The 22,379-nt window shown below is 39.9% G+C and overlaps 1 protein-coding gene across 1 annotated transcript; it reads left to right on the top strand.

The window, feature by feature from the left end:
• The first annotated feature begins 333 nt into the window (after window positions 1-333).
• EIF4E (eukaryotic translation initiation factor 4E) lies at window positions 334-11,952 on the top strand. The gene is made up of 6 exons (XM_010194867.1): window positions 334-460; window positions 2,612-2,707; window positions 4,787-4,850; window positions 6,745-6,858; window positions 9,376-9,515; window positions 11,202-11,952. Exons 3-6 carry the CDS (start codon window positions 4,821-4,823, stop codon window positions 11,314-11,316), a joined length of 399 nt encoding a protein of 132 aa, XP_010193169.1. The 5' UTR covers window positions 334-460; window positions 2,612-2,707; window positions 4,787-4,820; the 3' UTR covers window positions 11,317-11,952.
• Window positions 11,953-22,379: the final 10,427 nt, after the last annotated feature.

The following is a 22,379-nucleotide window of genomic DNA, read 5'->3' as shown; positions in this document are numbered from 1 at the left end:
GATGTGCATATTTTAGATAACATAGCATACTGTGTATTTCTGAAATAACTCTCAGAACTGTTTCAAAATAAGACAAGTATGTTAAGTAAACCATTCTGGAAACCAGTGATTTGCTTTGCGTCTCATTTAACAGTAGAATGTGAATTCCTGCAGTTAGTATTTATTATAACACCTGCTCAGATGTTGAAATCTAAAGGGATGCAGGTTGTGCTTCCGTGATGTGATTTGGGCCTCTAATCCAAGATAAATTAGAGGAACTCTTGACTTCAGCCTTCTTAAAGTTACTTCAAAGAACTAAATTACTTGAATAAAAATTGAGAAGGAATGTATTAATAACTCCTTTCTTCAAACAGGAAACCACTCCCAACCCTCAGCCTTCAGAAGAGGAGAAAACTGAGCCAGCACCTAGCCAGGAGGTTGCCAGCCCTGAACAGTATATTAAGCATCCACTACAAAACAGGTAAACAGTACAGAAGCATGATTGCAACTTTGCCAAAGACAGAAGAATGCCTTTGGCTTTACAGCTCTCGTTTACCTTCTATTTTCTAGCAGCTTTTAGAGAGTTCTCAGTTTTTTTAAAGATTTTTGCAGTGAGGTTGCAGAGGAAATAAAATCTGCTCCTGCTGTAATTTAGAGCCTTTTTGCGTAGTGTTGTTGCAGAAGCTGAAAGTCTTTGCAAATTTCCATAATGCAGCCAGGTAATTGGAAAGAGTGTGGCTTTGCTTTTGGTTGGGGGCAAGGTGCCTTTGTCTGATGTGTTTTAAGAGGCTGACACTGAGATGAAGTTGCTGCCAAGCAGAACTGGAAAGTCTTCCCTTCTTCCTTCTACTTTGAGCAATAAAGGTGTCAGTGGTAAAGATTTCGTGTTCTTATTTCTTATTGAGAGTCTTACTCCTTCATATTTTACCATTTTTTTTCTCCTCTTTGGAACTGAAAATAGTGGAAGCTGTGTTAATCAGCCAAAGAGCTTATTAGACTTGATTATATGAGTGCTTGGTGTCTACAGTAATATTGTTTTCATTAGCTGTAGGAAGCACAGCAGAAGCAGCCCTGTAAAGTACACATACACACATCTGTACCAATGTGTCACCAAAAAAACCTATAGGGCACTTAAATTTTCTTGTTTAATGAGAAAAACATAGAGAAGTAGTTAAAAGAATAGTTAAGAAAAGTTATTTGAAAAATCAAAGCCCTCTCAATGTTCAGTGTGCAAAAACAGCTATGTCTTAAAAGCTTGAAAAGCTACTTCTCAGCTTTTTACTGAGCTGTAGAGACAATGAGAACTTTAACAAGGAGCTACGTAGTTGAAAACCTCAATTTGAACTACCTCTCTGCAGTAAAGATATTATAAGCTTACAGGTTGAATTCCTTTAAGCATGCACAAAAGTTACTCCAGCAGCGTACATATACTTCAAAAAGAGCAGCTAGGAAGTAAATTTTCTCCAAGTAAGCTGAAGAGCTGATGAGGAGTGCTCAGTACTTAGTGTTGGTGCTGCCCCAAAGTGAATCTGTTACCAAGTGGCACCTTGCTCTTTTTCTAAGTTTTGAGCAAGCATAGAAAGCCACTCTGTGCTGTAGTGTTGTGCGTGTCTTATTTTCCTTTGTTGTCTTTCTCAGCTTCCACCCTTCCTCTTCTTCCTCTAAACACTTTGATTACATTGGTGCATTGATTACATAGTGGGGCGGTTACAGGAAAATAATAAACTTTTAAAACGAGGTCCGAAATGTCGGGAAAGGTCTCGGAACTGACTAGACTGACCTGGTGACTTTACTAAAGTACTCTGCTGTGAGAAGATAAATTCACTCTAGTGCTAACCTGAGTGATTTCAACACTACTGAAACTATCAGAATGAAAAATAAGCCTGTTTTGTTAAATGCCTCATCAGGTATCCTCTTCCAGCGTTTTTAACAATGCTCTTTAGATCCAGAAAGAGCATCTTTGTGTGAAAGGTTCTGTTTATTCTATGTGTTGAGATTTGTACTCGGCAGAGATAATGATGAAGAAAATTGGATGGAAGATTTTTTTCATTTAGTCTTGTCTTTGGGTGTGAAGACTTAAAAACATTGAGGTAAAGTCGGTGGTATTTTTTTAAGATTGTTGCCATTAGTAAGCTTAAAACAGCTTCCTTCTAAAATTTCTTCTCTCCTAGCATGCGAGTGCTTGGGAAACTTTGATGTCATGTATAGCTTTGCAGTGATATAATTAGCTTTTGTAACCTTTACAAGGAAATGACTGGAAAGGGAGCTGTGCTCCTAGTTTGAATAGTTGGTGTTGTTTCAGACCATAATCAGTTATTTGTGGTAGAGGATTGAAGTTTAGCAGTGGTGGCAAGAAGAAACATCCGAGGCTTAGAGACTTAGGAATGTTCCAAAACTATTTAAAATATTTATCTAAATAGACCGATCAAGTCTGTCATGAGTCTTGTAATGGGAACACAGATATTGTTGATCTGCAAAGAGTTGGATTTGAGAACTGAGTTTCCCCTGTAGCGTATAGATGAAAATTGACTTCCATGCTGATAATATCTTAAGGTTTGCAATTAGTTTGAGTATAGCAAAACAATTATATTTTAATATACTTTCATTTCTGTTTTTTATTGTTTTCCTCTAGATGGGCACTCTGGTTTTTTAAAAATGACAAGAGCAAAACTTGGCAAGCAAATCTTCGTCTTATCTCAAAGTTTGATACTGTTGAAGACTTTTGGGCGTAAGTAAAACTTTTCAATCTGCATAATAATCCTGTTATATGTTGGCAAAGCTTTTGCCAAAGGAAAAAAAAACAACCACCAAAACAAAACAAAAAAACCCACAAACCCCACCCAACAAACCACCACAACACAAAACCAAACCGAAAGGTACTCCATTAACTGCAACTTTCTGGGTGTAATCTGAACTGTTCGCAAAGTTGAAGGTCAGGCCTCCCCCATTCTTCAGAATGTGGCAGAATGTAGCCTTTGAAGAAAATGTGATTGGAGAATTTTTTTATACTTTAAATGCACATTGTCTTGCTGTTAACACTGCTTATATATTCATAGGTACATGACATACATGTAGAACTTTGTATTTGTGCAGTAGCTGTCTCACAGTAACATGAATTTGTAAATTCTTGTAGCCAACTGATTGTCACTTCCTTGGCCCCAAATTTTGCTAGTTGATTAAATTCTCAGACAGCTGGCTCACTTCAGATGTTCAAGAGCATAGTACTTGGGAGACTGATGCAGCTTAATGGTATCCTTGAAATAAGTTCATTAAAGGTTATAGAAGAAAATGCCTTCGTTCTGAGTTGAAGGTCTGCAAAAGCAGTTAGGCTCAAACAGCAAGAACAAAGCCTTTGAAGGTAGGTCTGTGCTTTGCAAGCACTTCCTTCAGGTATCTTATTTGGAAGATTTGGCCTGCTGTAATAATGAATTTTGGAGAAAATGCAAATGATATGAAATTGAAGCTGAAAAAAATGCATTATATATTTGATCTTAGTGTTTTGTGCTACATTGTGTGGTAGGGTGGTTCTGGATGTGATCAGTAAGGGAGAGCTGGTGTCTCTTCGTTGAATAATGAGACCTCTCAGTGACCCATTAGCACCAACAGGAAAAAAACCACTGAAAATGTCAAGTATTTATCAATGCAGTTGTCAAAGGGAGGGTAATAGGACTCTGTGCTTGTAACCAGCTTCCCATTCCTACAATGGAAGTGATAGATAGTTGAGTGAACTCTAGTTTGCAGTCTTGAGGTATTTGATGGGAGGTTCAGTTTTGAAGCTCACTATTAAAGTAGCTTCAAAATAAGTTTTTTGAGCTCGTATAATGAAGATAGTATTTGTAGTCCAAAAAGTGCTTAATCTATATGTCTGCAGTCAAGGTACAAAACTGGTCACAAGCAATTGAGAAGTTAATGCCTCTGTTGTGGTCTGAGTGGGAAATAGTTGTCTTGTTCTGTGTAGAAAATCTTAAGGTTAAGGTAAACTTCAAGGAAGGAAGCTGGTAAATCTGTAACTGGCTCTGTAAATTCCTATGCCTGATTTCTAACTGTTACAACATTGCAGTAACTAATTTCCTTTTTGGTCCTGGACCATGGACAGGTTCCTGGATTACAGGTTACCGTGGTATGTGCAGGCATTTTTCTGAAGTCTGACCATAACAGTGCAGGAAAAAAAGCATGTATCTTCTTGCAGAGGAGGAGACAGTATGTACTCCTTTGGGTTTTTTTTTCTCTAAATTGCATAGTTGTAAATTAAATTTGGAGTATATCTTTTATGTGTTGTTGTTTCAGTCATCTGTTCTTGCCTTTTGAGTCTTTATTTCAATTGGAATTATCAGGCCTGCAGCCTTCCTCCCTAGAGCATTGTGTCAAAGAGCAAAGTTGAATATTTCTTCAAAAACCTCTCTCTGCAGAGGAAGTAGCCTTAGAAAGATAAACAATTATCCCTGTCCCATGTATGTATATGTGCAGAGTACACATGCACACAGAACTTGGTGTCATGAAGTTCAGTGTTTCTAGTAACTTGGTAAGTACTAGCTTTAAAAAAGCATTGATGTTTCTGGAAAATACTGTTCTATGGGAATGCTGCTAGTGTTCATAAACCAGTTTCCATTCTGCTTTAAACCCAGAACATCTTAAAGCTAATGCTTTTATATTGCTGAAAAGTACTTAGGAAATAAGGTTGCTTCTGAAATAACTTCAGTGCTTTTTAATTGTTGTATTTTATTTGTTCTTGTGTCTTAAATTCTGTAAGAATTTTATACCTTAAAATAATGCTTAGTTTTTAATCGTGCTTTTTTCCCTCCAATAGTTTATACAACCATATCCAGCTCTCTAGTAATTTAATGCCTGGTTGTGACTACTCGCTCTTTAAGGTATGCTTGCTAACCTTTTTTTCTTCAGTTATGGATGTTGATGATTGATTTCCGAACCAAGCAAGACACTGTCCAAGTATTTCACTTCAGATATTTGGGAACACGGTTGGGAATGTCCTAAAGGTGTTAATTTTTTTAGGAAGTCCTAAACAACGTGCTCTGAAAAGCGTGCTGTCACTAGTTCTGAAAATGCAAGTGTTTGCTTTAACATGCTTCATGGACTGTACGTTTTAATCTGTTGCTATGTTTGCCTTCATTCTGTGTTTGAGATGCTTGTGCAAATAATTTAATTATTAGAGACTTAAGGTTTTCTAGTGCTGTCATTTGGTGTGACATGAAATGAGTTAAAATGTCTGAGTTCTCGGGGGGCTGCAGTGTTTTCCAGTATTCTTTATGAGCACTACTAGACAGGTGTACAATGCTCCACCAGTTACATGCTATGTTACTTATGTATGAAATAGAAAATTGTAGCCAACAGTGACACTTAAAGCATGCTGAAGAAGTGTTCAGAGTAGTGAAAAGGAAATACTGATGAGAAAGTGCGTGCGAAATCTTGCCTCAGCTGGAGTGGAGATCTGGACTGGAGCTCTGAATTAAATCCTGACCTATCTTTTAAGTGCTTCTAACACACAGCTTCCTTTCTGGATACAAATATAAATAGTCCTCTAAGTACTGGTGCCTGGTTCCTCTTTTGCATATAAAACAGCTGCTGCCTGGGGCTCCTCAGACTGTGCACATAGTTTGTAAACCTCAGCAGCTTTAGGTAGTGAAGAGGTGATGCTTGTGTTTGGGAAGTTAACGCTTCTCAGTCACCTAAAATATTGTTACTAGTAAACTTTGAGGGCTGTAGGGCCTTCAGAGGTTAGGATATCTATGGATCATGCTTGTATTTTTTGCATGAATCTTAAATTTGTGTATTAAGTATGTGTATCTTTTCTGTTTGCATATCATCAGCAATAATTTAGTTATTTAAATGCATGAAACAGGTAGGGAATTGGCAACTGTTGCAGGCTTCTGAGCAATCTTTTGCCATTGTCCTTCAATTGTGACCTCATATGAGTGCCTCTTATAGGTGATGAAGTAGTTTGAGCTCTGCAGCTGCCAGTGAGGGTGTTAAAGTGAGCTGACACCACTCCACCCTGCATGTTGAACACTTAAATAGTTTTTAGCCAAAGTTCTGTAGGGCGACTCTTAAGAGACATTTCTTAACCAAATTTCTCTGTCTAGACAGTTACCTGTTTTTAATGACTGACTTTGCTGAAGTGCAGTGTAGCTGATGGATATGGGAGTGGCTGCTGGCTGCTTTGCTAGATCAGCACATCCAGAGTTATTTAATTCAGTGCAGGGCCGTTGGTAAAGCATGATTCGGAATGCAATTTGCTTCTAAATGGTGTGTTGATTTTTTTGGCCCTGGAAATTAAAACCCTTTTATTCTCACCTTGTGTGCGCAGGAAGTCATTAAGAGAGACTGCCAAGGGTGTCTGTTTCGGTGAAGTAATCTTTGTGCATAACTGAAACAGTTGGCCAATCTTGCAGTGAGTCCAAGACTTAAAATAAGGACTCCATAATGTAGTTGCTAATTTTACCTGGTTTCACATGGGACAGGGTGGATGCTTGACTGCCTGTTCCCACAGTTTCTTTATGTAATGTGGTGCAGCCAAGACTTTTGCCAGGGCTGTGATTCTTCTGCAGAAATTAAAATTCATTAGAGAAAGCACACTTCTTAAGCTGTTTTGGAACTTTGAGAGTGGTGTGAGACAGTGTTTCTGGACAGGTATGTATCTTAAACTACACTTTTTTTCTGAAGTTATTCTAGTTATCACGGGCCTTTTGGTTATTCTTCAGGGGAAAAATACAGATGAAGTCTGATTTAACTTCTGGCTGTTCTTTGTAGGATGGGATTGAACCCATGTGGGAAGATGAAAAGAACAAGCGAGGAGGACGATGGCTCATTACACTAAACAAACAGCAGAGACGAAGTGACCTTGATCGCTTCTGGCTAGAGACAGTAAGCACTGTGGCATTACAAGTTGCAACTGAAGAACCTTGCATTTGTATTTGACTGGTTTGTTCTTTCTGTGTGCCACAGTAGACTTCTAACTTGCTGGCAGCACAGTGTCCTGTAAGGTTTTATTGACAGGCTGTATTTGAAACACTGTTTTTCAGTAGTGGTGCTCAATGTAGTTGTATTCAGTTGAATATTTTCTTACAATGGGCAGCAATAGAGATAATTCTGCAGGACAGGTTAACCTTTTATAGCTGTTGAACTACTGGGAAAATACTACTTTGTCTTGAATGTGACTCCAAATTTACCTGCTTAAATGTAAGAATTTCTTTTACAAATACTTTGACAAGTGGATGGTTTTTCAGGTTTTTGTTTTGTTAAAACAAAGGATTTTTCAGATTTGTTTTTCTTTCTGTACTTACCTTAACTCTAGGATAGGCAAGTAATAGCACATACTTCCCGTGCACTATAAAATGCTTTTTTTTCTATTGCTGTTATTTTTCTGGAATAGATTTTTTTTGGATGATAAATATACTTCTAGAGATTATGTGAACTTCAGTAGATCTTTTGTAGAAAAGGATACAGCTGTATCTTCTAGAAACTGACTCATAAGAGCCTAAAAGTGTCTGGTGTGATCTGGGTTTTAGGGTCATGGATTGCAGGCAGTACAATGCAAAGCAATCTTATTTGGCGTTTTTTTCCCATTTGTGTGAGAGGCCAGAAGTATTATACCCCTTTGACAGGGAGAAAGGGCCTTCAGGATCAAAGCAGAGGTGTCCAAAGTGCCAGAGCCATTAGGATCTTTCTAGTCACTGCAGCAGTGATTTGAAGAAAGGGTGATGAGCATTGTGCTACAAGGCAAAATGACTGACATGAGTAAATCAACATCTTGCTCTGTGCGTTTTGCCTCTCCCCGTAAATGCCTGTATGAGTCCTTGTGACTTAATAACCACTGCATATGGATTGGAAACATGCAGATAGTCTGTGTAGACTTCAGGCTAGAGAGCTTTGCTTTTTGTTTAGCAGCAAGCAGTGACACAGAGCCTGGATACCCAGGTGACTGGGGTATGTGCTCTAAAACAAGGCTGTTGCTTCTAATTCCAGTAATTATTTGTAACTTTTTCCAATAAAAATCAATACCTCGTCCTTTGTCACTCCCCTTTGTAACGAGTTTTTATGCTTATCTAATGATCTTTACTATTCTTAACTGTAAACCAAACTTCACCTGAGAAGACATTTTTTCCTGGTTGTGCAGCATTCATGAAGAATGTACTTGACTGTAGTGTTTGGGTGTGGGGTCATCTGTGCATGTACTGATCAATATTTTAAATGTTTGTGTGTGGTTTAAACTTAAACACTTATGGCTTTCATTACTCGGTGAACATGTGCATCCTGCAATTTGGTGTAACATTTGAAGTATGTGTAGTTATACCTGATTTTTTCAGTGGCACACTTTGTCCTGTTTGTATTTCCTTGATGAAGTCAGCCCTTACAGCTATCATGGGTACTAAAAGACCTGCTTTGTTCAAAAAGTTGCAAGTGTGGTGAATTTCCAAATGTTATAAGTGATTCTGGAAGATCAGTATAATGGCAGTGTATTTAATGTACTGTGCAAGTGAAGTAAACAAGCATTCATTTGGAGACTAATACTTCAGTGTGCAGAAGGATTTTTAATTCAGCATGGGCTAGGTTAATCTGTCTTAACCACAAGAAATTTTCAGTTTTCAAAAATCGCTTGTTTTACAAGTTGCAAATTGTAGACTTTAGAATCACTTTCAGAGTTGGGGATGTGACCTAACTCAATCTGGTGTTCCTGAGGGGTGCCACCTTTGCCAGTTTCAAGCTTCACCATTAGAAATCTGATGAGGAGGATCTTGTATGACTTGTACACTTGTGTGGTTGCACTTGTATTACACACTGCTCAGGATGAGTGATTCCCACTTTAGATTTTGTGGGAACTCTGAAGCTTCCCGAGTGTGCTGATAGGAAGTAACACTTCATTAGATAGCATTTTTCATCTAAGTTGCAGTCTGATCTGTCTCTGAATGGATATACTTCAGAATTGAAGTTAAACCTTACAAAGTTGACATTGCCCAAATAGTTCTTCACAGGTTCTTCCTCGATAATGAATTTTAACACTATTTCATATTTGTCTACCTGTGTTAAATGTAGTTTAGAAACAAGAATAAATTCCTTGAAGTCTTACCTGGTTTTGGATTGGGAGGATGGGGTGGGAGGCAACACTGTGTAAATGATCAGCTGGCAGAACTTGCAGTTGCCTGGGCCAGGAGGAGAGATGAAAAGCTCAAAATAAGAGGAAGATATCCCACTACAGCTGAGTTTACCTTCACTTGTAACATTTGGAACTTCAAGAAGATACTGCAATAAACAATGCTGAATGGCAAGTGGCTGTAAGCAGTAAAATGTAGTATTCCTCAAAGTCCTTTGTGTACACTGTTTGCTGTGGACAGGCTTCTGAGTTTGAACTGCCACTTTTAATGGTTGATCTTTGTTTTGTAGCTGCTGTGCCTTATTGGGGAGTCGTTTGATGACTACAGTGATGACGTATGTGGTGCTGTTGTTAATGTTAGAACTAAGGGTGATAAAATAGCAATATGGACAACTGAATGTGAAAACAGGGATGCTGTTACGCATATAGGGTAAGTAATGTGTTTGGTGTCTTGAATATCTGAAATGTAACTGCATTTAATGCCAGCTAACTTGATAGAGAATGCACTTGAGGCAAATGTAGCCTGTGCAGAGCTGTATCCCAAGTTAAAGTAACTCAGTGCCAAATTATTTGTGGTGGTTTGTAGTTTTATTGTGTGGGCTCATGTTAGTAAGTTCTTTGCGCTTCTGCACTACCTTCACTGTAGTTTAGAAAGAATGAAGAATTGAACATAAGTCTCGTCAGCTTTTCATTTCACAGTGAGGCATTGTAACCAACAGCTGTAGATAATGTGGATTGTGTTGCAGGATGCCTCTTTGTACAGGTGGATAGCCAGTGACAGTAGAATGTTAGTACGAATTTTCTCAGGAAAGTCATGCTTACAAATGAGAGAAGGGTGCTGTAAATCTTAAGCTCACAAGGATTTTTTTATTTGAAAAAAGCTGGTCAGTGATATACTGTGAAACTCTGCAGATGTTTTCCTACATTTGTCTAAGTGCAAATCATACAAAGTTATGCTGAGTTGAAACAAAACAATGCTGAGTTATATGGATTATTGATTGTACTAGCAGCTTGTAGCCTTCATTTGAGTAAGCAGCAGTAGTTGTCTCAGATTATCGTGCTTCTCTGCTATGGAAAACACATGTTGTGCTCTGCTATTTAGCAAGTGTTGCTAAAGCCAGTGGGTTCCTTAAGCTGTAGTACTGATGCTTCAAAACTACTTGCTGTTAAATTCAGTCATTGTTGGACAACTAAATATTTTCATTGGTTTGCATAGGTTATCTAGTTTAGCACATCTGTTTTAGGCCAAACTGTAACTGTGAGGCATCGTAGCTTAGAAACATTTTTCATTTATTGGGTGGCTCTCATGACACATTCCTCATTTGGGCCTTTTTTAATCTGGTGGGGTCTGCGTTATACTAACAATTTTGTAACAGTCTTGTTCAGACTTAAAAGGTACATGTTTAACAATAGTCAGAACTGGGGTACAGATCTTCTGCTAGTAGAGAATAACCTTATATCAAACCTAGTAGGCATCAGAGTGCAGTTTTAGAATGGTATTAGCCATGAGCTAAAAGCTAAGATGACTTCATTAGATAACTAACTGTAAAAAAGTTAAGACTTTTGCAAACTGACACACACAGTGACTAAGGTAAGATATGCTGACTACCTGCTGTCCTGCTGCCATAACTCCAAAGACAATATATCAGATTTTATTTAACAGTTAAAATTGGGATAAGCTGTGGTCCTGAAAACTGCTTCATTATGGTTAGGGTGAAAACTGACTGTTCCAGGGAATTGCTGGTTTATTTGGTTCAGGTGACTTTATCTCAGTAGTTCTGGAATTGCAGACCATGACTTCTTCGTAGCTCTTTTGTTTCTGTATGTGGGCATATAGCTTGTTGATATTAATGGTATTCACATGAATGCAGTAGAATCCCTGTGTTCTGCATTTATGTAGGCCTGTTAATTATGTTTTGGTAAGAGCTTGTCATGTTCTAATAGTTAAGTCACTAGAAAAATCCTGGTTTGAGTCCTTTTTTCATACTTTAGAAATAGTTTCTAAATAGGCAACTATATTTTATGAAGATGTCAGCAGGCCTTAAAAGCTGGTGTCCTGTTACAAATTCCTTCCCAGGGGCTTTGCTTAAACTATTGTTTTATTTCTCTTCTCCAGGAGAGTATACAAGGAAAGATTAGGACTTCCTCCAAAGATAGTGATTGGTTATCAGTCCCATGCCGACACAGCTACTAAAAGCGGCTCCACCACTAAAAATAGGTTTGTGGTTTAAGAAGACATCTTCAGAGTATTCTTTCATAGGAGACTGCGTCAAGCAATCGAGATTTGGGAGCTGAACCAAAGCCTCTTCAGAAGCAGAGTGGACTACATTTAAATTTGATTTCCATCTAAGTGTTGCTAGGATTTGTGAGAAGTCTCATTTGCCTTTGTCTTGTACTTCTGTGTTCATTTTTTTTTTCTATTTTGGCTGAAGTAACCATTACCAATCAGAATTTTAGTACACTTCACCCCCTGAATCCATGAATGTGTTCCTGGCCCACTCTGTAATAGCTTGGTAGAAACATAACTATTACAAAAAAAAACCAACCCACCGTTTGTTTATCCACAGTATTCAGCAAAGAAGTTGCATTTCTGTACCCACGGGAAATTGCTCTGTTTTACATGTGCATTGTATGCAGTAACAGTTTGCTGGTTTGGAAAAGATAATGGTGCATACAGTTCTCTAGCAAAGTTTCTTCTACAGCATCATCTTTGCTGTAACCTATGCTGATGGCTGCTAGATTAATTTATTTGTTTTCCCTATTTGGTAACATTAGTGATATTTTGATTTCAGTTGTTTTTGCTCATGTAACATTTGGTGAAGAATCTGGGAATATGACAAAGGTGGAATAAACATTAATTTTGTGCATTCTTTGGTAATTTTTTGGTTTTTTGTAACATCAAAGCTTTGCTACAAATTCATGCATTTCAGTCAAATCAGTGATCTGTCTGTGTGATTTCCTGAACATTATTGTGGATTATTTTTTTAATGTAACACCATAATTTACATTCCTTAATAGAAATAGTAAGTCTGTTTTTGTATCTTACGCTGTATTTTAACACTTTGTATTACTTAGGTTATTTTGCTTTGGTTAAAATGGCTCAAGTAGAAAAGCGGTCCCATTCATATTAAGACAGTGTACAAAACTGTAAATAAAATGTGTACAGTGAATTGTCTTTTTGACAACTAGATTTGTCCTTTTATTTCTCCATCTATACAGCAAGTATTTGTACTTCTTGTGGCAAGGCAGTCTCTACTGTGGCTTCTGTCGTAGTGTCTTCCAAGAAAGATAAAATCTGGAGCTCTAGTCTGTTGAAACTTTTAATAAATCTATTAGAGATAGCACCCTAAATCGAAGTGAAATTATATTGACGTGGCTGCTGTTTTTTCTAAGTGGTTGGACTAACTGATCGTGGTTTGCGTTGTTTCTCTTTTGACTTTGGTTTGTGCCAACCAGGAAATTTGAGAGTGCATAGAAAGCTGTCTGGTTTCAGGTAGGAGCTACACTACACTAAAAGCGTTGAAGTGAGTGATTCTACTTTAGGTATGTAATTCCTATATGAAGTACAGGTAAAGCACACTAGAGACATGGCTACAAAAGAAAGGTATTTGAGGATCTGGGTAGTCTGCTGTAATGTATGTCTTCCAAGGAAATGGAACTTTCATTGGCTTGAAAGTTGCTGTGGGAGCGAGCTGTAAGTTTGCTTGACTTGCAGGACTGGGGGAGAATTTTGAAGGCCGTTGAGTTAACTTCCTGCTTTTGAGCATAGTATGAGAGGCTTTTCCTTTCCATTCTTTAACAGAATGTGCAGCAAAATCAATGCTTTATTGCTAACTTATTTTTTTAGTGTGTGATGTACTTTAACTGAAGACAGGGTATAAAGCCCTGCCAAGATCTTAAAGGCAGATGCTTACTGGGGTTTTGATCTTTCTGGTAACTCCTTAAAGCAAGTTTAGGCACTGGCAGTGAAACTTCAGTTGAACCAGGCTTTTAAATCTGCCTGATTAAGGCACTGAAGTGTCTCTAAATACATTTGAACACTTTATTTTATGTTTTATAAGAAATGTGTGTTGTAAATAGTGTGTCAGACTATACCAAAAAGTTACTACACTAACTTCTGGATCATTCTTACGTCTGTTTAATAGAAGCACTTAACAGCGGGCATCTCTGTCTAATGACACTATGCCTTCAGTGTTGGTCACTAACCAGGGTGCATGCTGGATGTGGAGAGCTATTGGGCTGTTTGTGTGCTGGTTTCTGTGGATTCTGGTGTTACTGGTTGCCTGCCCTGGTTCTGCAGGTGTGCAAAGCAAGTCAGGTTTGTTTAATAGGACTTAAATTTCTTTAAACTATTTCTGTTCTGTATCATTATCTTCAAGCTGAGTAGTGTTTACAGAGGGGGTATTTCTGAATAAACCAGTAATGCTTGTGTGCATGGGAAGGTAAAGACAGATCTGTTTTCTGAGTGGTGACATTAGATTGTCCACATATCTGTAATTTGGGAGCGCTGGGGCAAGGCTCACTAAAATGAGTGTAGTCCAGAAACTTAGGTAGTGCTGCCCTTTTGTAGAGAGCATTGAGTTTAAACTGAGTGCTGTTGTGAGAAGTATATAGTATTGGTTGTGTTTCATTTCGCTACAGTACTGACTGGAATATTGTTCAGGGTAGCAGCATTTTGTCCATCTAGAAAGGTGATGGATGGTTCCTTTGGTGCGGTCTCAGGTTTTAGAGCCTGAGCCTGTTTAAGCAGCCAGCTGACTTGCACTGTAATATGAACGTTTCCAGTAGGTTGATTTGAGGCTCTTCACTGCTCAAATAACAGTTGCTGTATTTCTTGAAGACTTGAGTGAAAATTAAATTACGTACTTGCTTTATCAAATACATAACCTATGGCTTTAGTTCATCGCTAGAAGAAGCAAGTGACCATGAAACTCGTTTTCTCCAACTTGTAGATCAATTTGTGCTGCATACTAATGTTCTTCTGATTATAATGGAGTAGTTTGTATTCTTATACTATGGGAGAAAGCGGAGACCTCTCCATTCTGCATATTAATAGGAGTCACAGGCTCATAAGATGGAAAAAGCAGGAAACGTTTAAATATCTGGTTTTGGTACAAAATATTCCATGTCTTTCAATTACCAGCTTAGTGGTAGCCATAGTTTGTGTGGTTTTAGTAAGCTTGAGAAGACTAAAGAATAAATGTCTGAAGCATCTGTTCAGAGGTGGTATTACATGGTACAGAACCAGCAGAGCAAGGGAAGAACACAAACTTGCTGCGTTCAAAGAGGTGTAAGAATGTGCCAAAATACAGCCTGGGAAGGAGGGGTAAAAGATGAGGAATATTCATGAATTAACAGCTTCCAGGGCTACTGTAAGTCTGGGGCTGTGCAGTGCTTTCCGTTGTTGCTCTTTGTCGCTGTGTTTGTTTCAGGCTGTCTCTAGCTCAGGAAACTTAATTTTTAATGTTACCCAAATTCTGGGAACTTGGAATAATAAATAGCTCTTGGCAAAACTTGGACTGAGCTCAAAACTTCCATCCTACCTAATGGGATCACCTCCTGCAGAAATGCTTGGGAAAAATATTCTGGACTCCGTGGGACTCTTGCTAAAAGGAAAGAAGCGTTGCATTTCAGCCTAGTAAAGAGACACGGCTCTGTCCTTTGATAAATGTGACCTCCCTTGTTTCCAAGAAGCTTTACTTTTGAGTCTGGGGCTGCTGGCTTTAAAAATAGATTTTTAAGAACATCCTTCACTGAAGTACTAAACCAAATAGTTGAGCTTAAAAACCCATAGAGCTTTCAGACTGCCTAGCACTTAACTGTTGGATGACTTTGCCCTCTTGAGGACAGTCAGTGGTTTCTGCAATTTATTTTTTTTTCTGTGAATAGGTTTTAGTTAGATCTTACAGTGGACAGTCAGTGGTTTCTGCAATTTATTTTTTTTCTGTGAACAGGTTTTAGTTAGATCTTACAGTGTTTTTTTTATGCAGAATTTGTGCCTTTTCATACTGGGCAAGAAACGGACAAATGAAAATTACATCACCAGTAAGGAAATAGTTGGTACTTACTTCACTTTGAGACACTTCATACCTGTCCATCCAAACTAGACTTGAAGAGCAGAAGTGCAGAGCATGTTGGCCTGCAAGGCAGAACCAGTCCAGTGGTGGCTGTGGAAGGCACCTGCTGGACCTCTCCATTTCAGAGCTTCAGCAGCTGTGAAATCTTGAAGACTTTCCATTTTGATCTCTTTGCAGGACACTCGTCACTGTAGCTGCTTAAACAGACTTTGTCTTTTAGCTCTTGAGGTTTTGTATTCCATCAGGATTTGTTTTCAGGCTTACTCTGGCACTGCAGCAAAGCCTTTAATAAGCACTTAAATTCCTTCCCCTGGGATAAAAACCACGCTCACTTCTGCTCTTGCCTGGTGGCTGCCTGGCACTTTCTCAGCAGTCTGTAGGATGCCCTCCTAGCCTTCCTAGTTTGAAATAAAGCAGGTTCTGATGTCCTGAGCTAAATGTGAATTGTGGCTGAGCACATGGTGATGGTTGTGCTTCCTAGCATTAACTTGGTTTTTGTGTGATGCTTCGAATGTAAAAACACCCTAGCTTAAGTCAGTCCATTGGTGTCCGTTTGCCTGCTCACCAAACAGAATTCGGATATTTTTTTTAATTCCCTGCTAGCACTGAGCCTGTGACAAGCTTAGCTGTGAATCTGTGGGGTTTATGACTGCCTGTGCATTTCCCATCTCCATTTTTCTAAATCCTGATACTTTTCAAGCCTTATTAAAACATGTTTAATAAAGGGAAAAATTACACTTGAGTCCAGTCACTGCTTTTTTGGTCACTGTGATACCGTGGCAAATTCCAGGTGTTGCTAAACCCAGATAAAGACTGTGTGTGACTTCTTTGGTATCATAATCTGCTTATGGGGTTTTCACTTTTTTATCTCTACCCATGTAAGTATGATAATAGTGAAAATGATACTTGAAAGTATGTGTGTGAATATATCATATATAAAGCAAAAATGACTCATCTATTTTTTCTATTTTTTTTTTCAAGTAGAAAACAACTGATTTGTTATTTCTAAAAGGTTTCTTTGGATGACTTTCTGTAATGAATTACTGGATTTTGCTTACAATAGGTAGTTTAGATCAATCTTTTTTCCTTATGTTGTGCCTATTAATGTTATCGAAGAGTTGGAGCCAACCTCATAGGTAAGGTTTGGCATCCTTTGAAGTAAAGCTAGTTTTTGAGCCTTATCTTCCTCCATATGTACAGGGTAGTTATCCTAGTGCATCTCACCCTGAGCCGTGCAAATATTCAGAAAGTATAATGAGAAATTGGAAGGTACTGCTTTATTTCTGTAGCTTGAATGAAAATAAAGCTTCTGAGGAAATGAATGTCTCAGCTTCTTGACTCTGTCTGGGGTGTAGAGAACTGCAAATCAAAGATAAATGAATAAGGTGCCGCTTTGAAATGCGTGTTCACTCTTCAGTTTGGAGTTTGGCGCTTCTGCAGCTCACCCACAGAACAAAACTTGGATATTGTGGTTGCAAAAATACTGCTGACTGCTTGGGCCTTGTTTACCGTAGTTTCCCCAGTGGGAAAGACTGGTCTCAACACATCTATGTAGTAGTACCAGCTAGTAGAAAATTGCAAGTCACCTCCTAATAGGAGCTCCTGTGTTCCAGTTGTGCCGCCTTGTTGATGTTAAACGGCTGGAGAAAGTACTGTGGGCTTGCAGGAGGGGTTTTAATCTGTTTGTGCTGTCCTTTAAGGCCAGAAAGAAACAGCCTCTGTAGGCGTACGTCATTGCACAGCTCCACAATTAATAGTGGAGATTTTCTGAATATACACTTAAAACTGGAGGTTTTTTGGATACAAAAGTAGATGTTTGACTCGGCTGTAAACTGATTTCACTACATGGCCTCGGTCCATCTCTTGTTTGAAGTGGGAGTGTTCCTGTGTAGTGAGGAAGTGGTGACTGCTGACTTCAGAGGTGGAGATGCTGCTTCACAGTTTCCCTGGAAAATTCATCTTTGAATTCACTTGAAGTATCAGCAGGCTGTCATCTGGGGACAGATGCATTCCAGTTTGGTTGGGTAATAAGTAAGAAGTATAAAAATACGAAGTATTTTTTAATCCATCAGTAGAGGTGTATCTTCCCTGTACACATGGACTGGGGTGTGGGGGTGAAGTGAGGATAAAGGGCAGAACTGAGGTTTTATTTTCTCGGGCTGCAAAATTTGTTCAAAGGGATTTTTGGGAGAAATAAAAATGGAAGGTGAGATGTAAGCACCAACAGGTTAAGCTGAAAAGTAGTGCAATTTTCAGGTCAGTTCCCTTTGTTGCAAGGAACTGATATTCCTTCCACTACTGCAAAAGTAGCCCCAAATCCTCAAATAAATGTTCTCTGAAGTTTGTGAATGTGACTGTAGGTCGTAAGGATTTTTCTCGTTTTACCTTCATTGAACTGGGGATTTACCAGTGTTTCAGGGGGTTGTAAAGGTGAAGAGTAGTCATAAGCTGCATCACCAGTGATCTGGTTTAGGGATGTAATGGGGGAAAAAATTAATTAAAAAAAAAATCAATCCTGTTTGGATATAGATGACTTCTCAAGCAGCAGATGGTTCTTTCACATTTGCATTAACCATAAAAAATGATGAAAAACAAAGAATTGCCTTTTTCTAACAGTTTTGATGCTTTTCCTTGGCCGTTGTTTCCTCAGATGGGATGCTGTTCAGACACCCCTTCCGCAGCTGAGCAGCTGTGTGTGCAGTGGGAGAGGTGGCCCTTGCTGAGGGGATACCCTGATATAGGCACATCTGTCAGCAGCTGGATGCGGGTTGTACTCTGTCAGCTTTTGCTATGGGTGCTGTCAGTTTTCATCAGTGAGCTCCAGGATCGGGACAAGGTTTTCACTTCTGTCCTCTTAGGTAATCTCCTCCAACGATGTTTATATTAGCGTAAACATGCTCCCGGTTCTGGTGTCCCTGATGTTACTGCCCTAACTCTGTCACCTGCATGGCTTTTAATATTGTGATACAATCCAGGATGAGCATTTGTGTGACATCCTAGGTGTCCTGCCAGAACATGATTAATTCTGGATTGGACAAAACCCCAACAACCTTTCCTGATTTATGCCCTTGAGGCTACATTTTAATTGCACAGAAGTGTAAGGTTTAGGGTCATCTCTAGTAAAATTACCTTTAGGCAACTCAGTCCTACTCCATGTCTTTTTTTTATACTTTCTCTACGTTTGAACAGAGACTTAGCTTTTCTGAAATGCTGTAGTATATGTACCTGCATTACAATATAGGTGAGTTTCAACTACAGCTTAGGTCTGCCTTCCTGGCCCCTAAAGGAAGTAGTTACTGGGGTTTGCAGGAGAACTGGCATCACAGAAAGGGCTTAAAATACTTGGGCTGTGTGAGCTGTTTGCAGTGAGATACTCGCTGGCTGTCCTGTCCCGAGCTGCTGTGCCTTGCCATGCTGGGCCTGGAGTTTGTAAGGAGGTTTGTGGTTTGTACAGACACAGCTATGCTTGAGTATACTTGGGGCTTACAAAAGCATGTTTTCTTCCCCATCTCGTCAGTTTTGAGAGGCTTTATTTTTGCTTATTTCTAAGGATTTCCCCAGCATAGTTGAGCTGTTATCAATGATAACTCTATTGGAAACATCAGAGCACTACAATGTTTGAACAGTTCTTGAACAGCATGCCAGTTAATGCACCTGAGTGCAGGCTGGGCTTGGCTTGCTCGCAAGGGAAGAGAGGAGATTCCTAGCTGCCTGGTGCATCTGTTTAGGATTTTTCCCCAAACTGCTCTGTGACATTAAAATTGAGAATGCATGTAGTTATGATAGCCTTTCACCTGTGCCCATGAGTATCTTATTGGGGAGGTGGCCAGCAGCAGATAGAGGAGGAGCAGAGGCTCACAGGAGTGTGCCAAAGGACAGTGAAACTGTTACCCAACAGTGAGCGACCTGCTGAGGCAGTGGAACAGCTCCTGCGGGATCTAAGAGATCAACTCAAAGTACTATTAAAATCTATAGGTGTTGTCATAAATGTTATAATTCCTCCTTTCTATAGGTCTGAGCCAAAATATGCCGTGTCAGGGTTTGGGGTGGGGTTGGCCACTAAATCCTGGGCAGATGCTCTCTGTTAACCCTTCTGCCCTCCCCAGAAGGGAAGAGAAAAAGGGAGAGAGACTTTAGGGGTTGGAAAATAAAACTAAAAGATATAATGAAACAATAATACTAATACTACAGGATAATAACGTAAATAGGAAAATAATGAAATATATACAAATATGTACAAATATATATATAAAATCAATACAAAATCCTCCCTCCACCCCCCCTCCATATGACGATTATGTCACCAGAGGCTCTGCAGAGCAAGGCACTGGAAAAGTCCCAGACTGAACCCAGCAGCAGGTGGGAGCAGGATACAGGAACTGCATTCAGAACACACAGATCAGGATTGGAGGCAGATGAACTAGCAGGGTTCTGCTTGGACTTCGGCCATGGCAGGATCAAAAGAGCCAAAGGGAAGAAGGGTTGAGACAGAAGGGAAGGATCCAAGATGGAAGGGCTGAGACCCTCGTGATCCCTCAGCTTTCTACTGAGTATGACGTATGTGGGATGGAATACCTCGTTGGTCAGTTTTGGGTCTGCTCCTCCCTGTAGGTGCAGATACGGCACCCAAGGTGAGACAGTGGCCTGGTCTTGTCATTATCACTTGTAGAAGTACACACTGGAAAAACATGGCATTAGTTTCAGCAAGTACAGCTACTTAGAAGAGACTGAGCTGAAAAGTAGAATCACTAAATAGAAAATTAGTTTTATTTAGCTCAAACCAGGACAATATCTCAGAAAGTTAACCCTTCGCGGAAGCATTATGTACCTTGCTCTGCATGCTTTGGAAGCTAATATAAGCGGTGCTTTTACAATGGTCATAATTCTGCTGCAGTAGCAGAGCAGCCACTTGTGTGAGCTGGGCAGCAGCATGGTGCATGTCGAGCGGGTTTGCACCAGCCAGAGTGCCTGGAGCACTGGGCTTTTCCAGCTGCCTGTGCTGTGCACTGTCTCTTCAGGTGGTAATCTTTTGCTTGGTTAAAATACAGCTGCTGGGCTGTAAGCAATAAAAGTCCTTAACTGGATGTAAAGTTTTCAAAACAGCTCAGAGGCATAGCATGTGTGAGCTGTTCCGTACCTGGTAATGGCATTAGGGGATGGATGACTCATACTGTAGTTTCTGTGCCAGAGTATTCAGCAATCAAGTAGCATCCAAACATTAATTCCAGTGAGGAAACAAGTATTAACGATGGTTATGAAGACAAATTGAAGGCAGCTGAGCCTAAGCATTTCCCTGGGCCTTGGGCAGATGCTGAACCTGAAATCAGACATCAGAGATTGAACAAGTTTTACACTTCATCCTCAATTGGCATCAAATCCTTTTGATGCAGCAACTGTCCTGTGAGGTGGCTGTTGTGCATGTAACAGTTTTATCAGTTGTTTACCTCAATGCAGTATTTTGGGTTTTTCTGATTCTCCCCATGCTGCTCCCTTACTAAAGCAGACAGGAATCAGCGTTTGCAAAATGGCGTTGTTGGACAGGGCAGTTCATATTTTCCAGGCTGTGTTCTGAGCTCTCCCTTGAGCTTGAGACAATTGACTGTAAAGGCCTTTTAACTGCAGAAGAAAAAAGGGGAGGAATGAGCTTGCAGTTCTGTGCAGTGAACTCCCTGGGTAGGCATCAGCACTCAACCAGAAAAGGCTTTTGCTCTCTGGACAGAGCTTGCCCCAGCATTAGTCCAGTGTGTTCCTCAGGTGTTAGCAGATGTCTCTTGGGTGACATGAGCAGAGGAAAGGCAGAAAAAAACAAGTTTATGTCATTTCTTGATAGTCTGCCTAAGTCCATCCAGGTCTTCATATCTGTGTGGGGAGTGCTGGGGTAGAAAATGCAATCCATGGGCTTCCCTATCTGTCTTCTATGTCCTCATGGTATTTTACACAGGGAGAATTCAATTGAATTCGGTATCTTGTAGAAGAGAAAACAGTTCAGATAAGCTGCTACTTAAGCCTTGTGTTTCAGTCATTTAGCAAGACCTAGTGATGTACTTTATTTTTTTTGCCAGTGAACACTGACACTAATTAATTTTCCACTAATTTCAGCCGTGTGGCTTCAAGTTCATTTGGGCTGTTTAGTTCTTACCACATTGTTACCCATGCAGAAGACAGTCACTGACAGCTTAAAAAACTTCGCCTGTTGTGTGTTTTTTCCTTTCAGCAAAGTTTCTTCTGGGCTTTGTCATTAAGCAGCATGGGGACAGTCTACTGTTATCTGGATTTTGCTGAAGAGGCTATAAAAAGGGGCAGGGATAGGAGTGTGTGGATGAAGAATTTTGCCCTGGATAAAGGAACTCCTCAGTGGCACAAAAGTGGCAACTGTAAGGTTAGAACTCCTCCAGTCCAACTGGGCTGCAAACTCCCTCTTCGACACCAGTGCCATCCCTGGCTTTTGGGCATCCTCTCTTCCATGCACAAGGCAGAGCTGCTGAGGGAATGTGGCAACGTATTTTGCTGCAGCAGACTGTGGGTCACACACAAAGGAGTGTTTGAGAGCTTCACCAGGTGCGTGTATCATTTCCAGATATGCTCTGGAAAGGCTCAACATCTGGGCCTGTTCCCACCTCCTTCCTGGCTGAAATGATTGGATGCTAATTCAAATACTTGCAAGAGCACATTTTCCAGGTGCTGGCCTCCAGCTATCATCTGCCAGGAATCAGTAATAAAACATTAATACAGAAAATTTCAGGTGGTAAACGTGTGGAGGTAGATGTTCTGCACTACAGCAGGAGGCAGCATGTCCCAAGTGGAACTCCGGTAAAAAGCAAAGGCAAAGCAAGGTAGAAACCAACAGCGTTTGCCTTCCCCAGCAGTCGGTCTTGTGTTTCTATCATGTGTTTAGGATCACATAAAACCTCCACTGTGTTTTCCTGCCCCACCAAGAGGGACTTCAACAACACATCTGGAAAAATCAATAGACTTCAGCTGCAGGGGGATGTGGCCTGAGGTGGCCGAGCTGTTTAGAAAGCTTGTTTCTTTTATCTCCTGGCATGAGATGTGCAAGAGGGGAAAAAACCAACTGTTGCAGAAAATGTTTTGTACCTTGTCGCAGCCCAAAGGAGCAGGAAATTCCACAGTTACAGCAGTTCTCTGTAGCTGTCCTGATTAGAAAGGTGACTCTTAAACCATGGTAGATATTTTTGAAAGTGTTGATACTGGTTTTC

Source organism: Mesitornis unicolor, unplaced genomic scaffold, assembly GCF_000695765.1.
Source record: "Mesitornis unicolor isolate BGI_N332 unplaced genomic scaffold, ASM69576v1 scaffold23721, whole genome shotgun sequence".
In the NCBI taxonomy this organism is placed as follows: Eukaryota; Metazoa; Chordata; class Aves; order Mesitornithiformes; family Mesitornithidae; genus Mesitornis; species Mesitornis unicolor.
Note: the sequence above shows the minus strand (reverse complement) of the source record. Positions and strands in the feature narration are given on the sequence as shown.

Bases quoted from the DNA above. Each gene is read 5' to 3' on its own strand.
- EIF4E (XM_010194867.1), top strand. From the start codon at position 4,821: ATGCCTGGTTGTGACTACTCGCTCTTTAAG. The intron at 4,851-6,744 runs GTATGCTTGCTA...TGTTCTTTGTAG, and splicing joins GTGACTACTCGCTCTTTAAG to GATGGGATTGAACCCATGTG. The intron at 9,516-11,201 runs GTAAGTAATGTG...TCTCTTCTCCAG, and splicing joins GATGCTGTTACGCATATAGG to GAGAGTATACAAGGAAAGAT.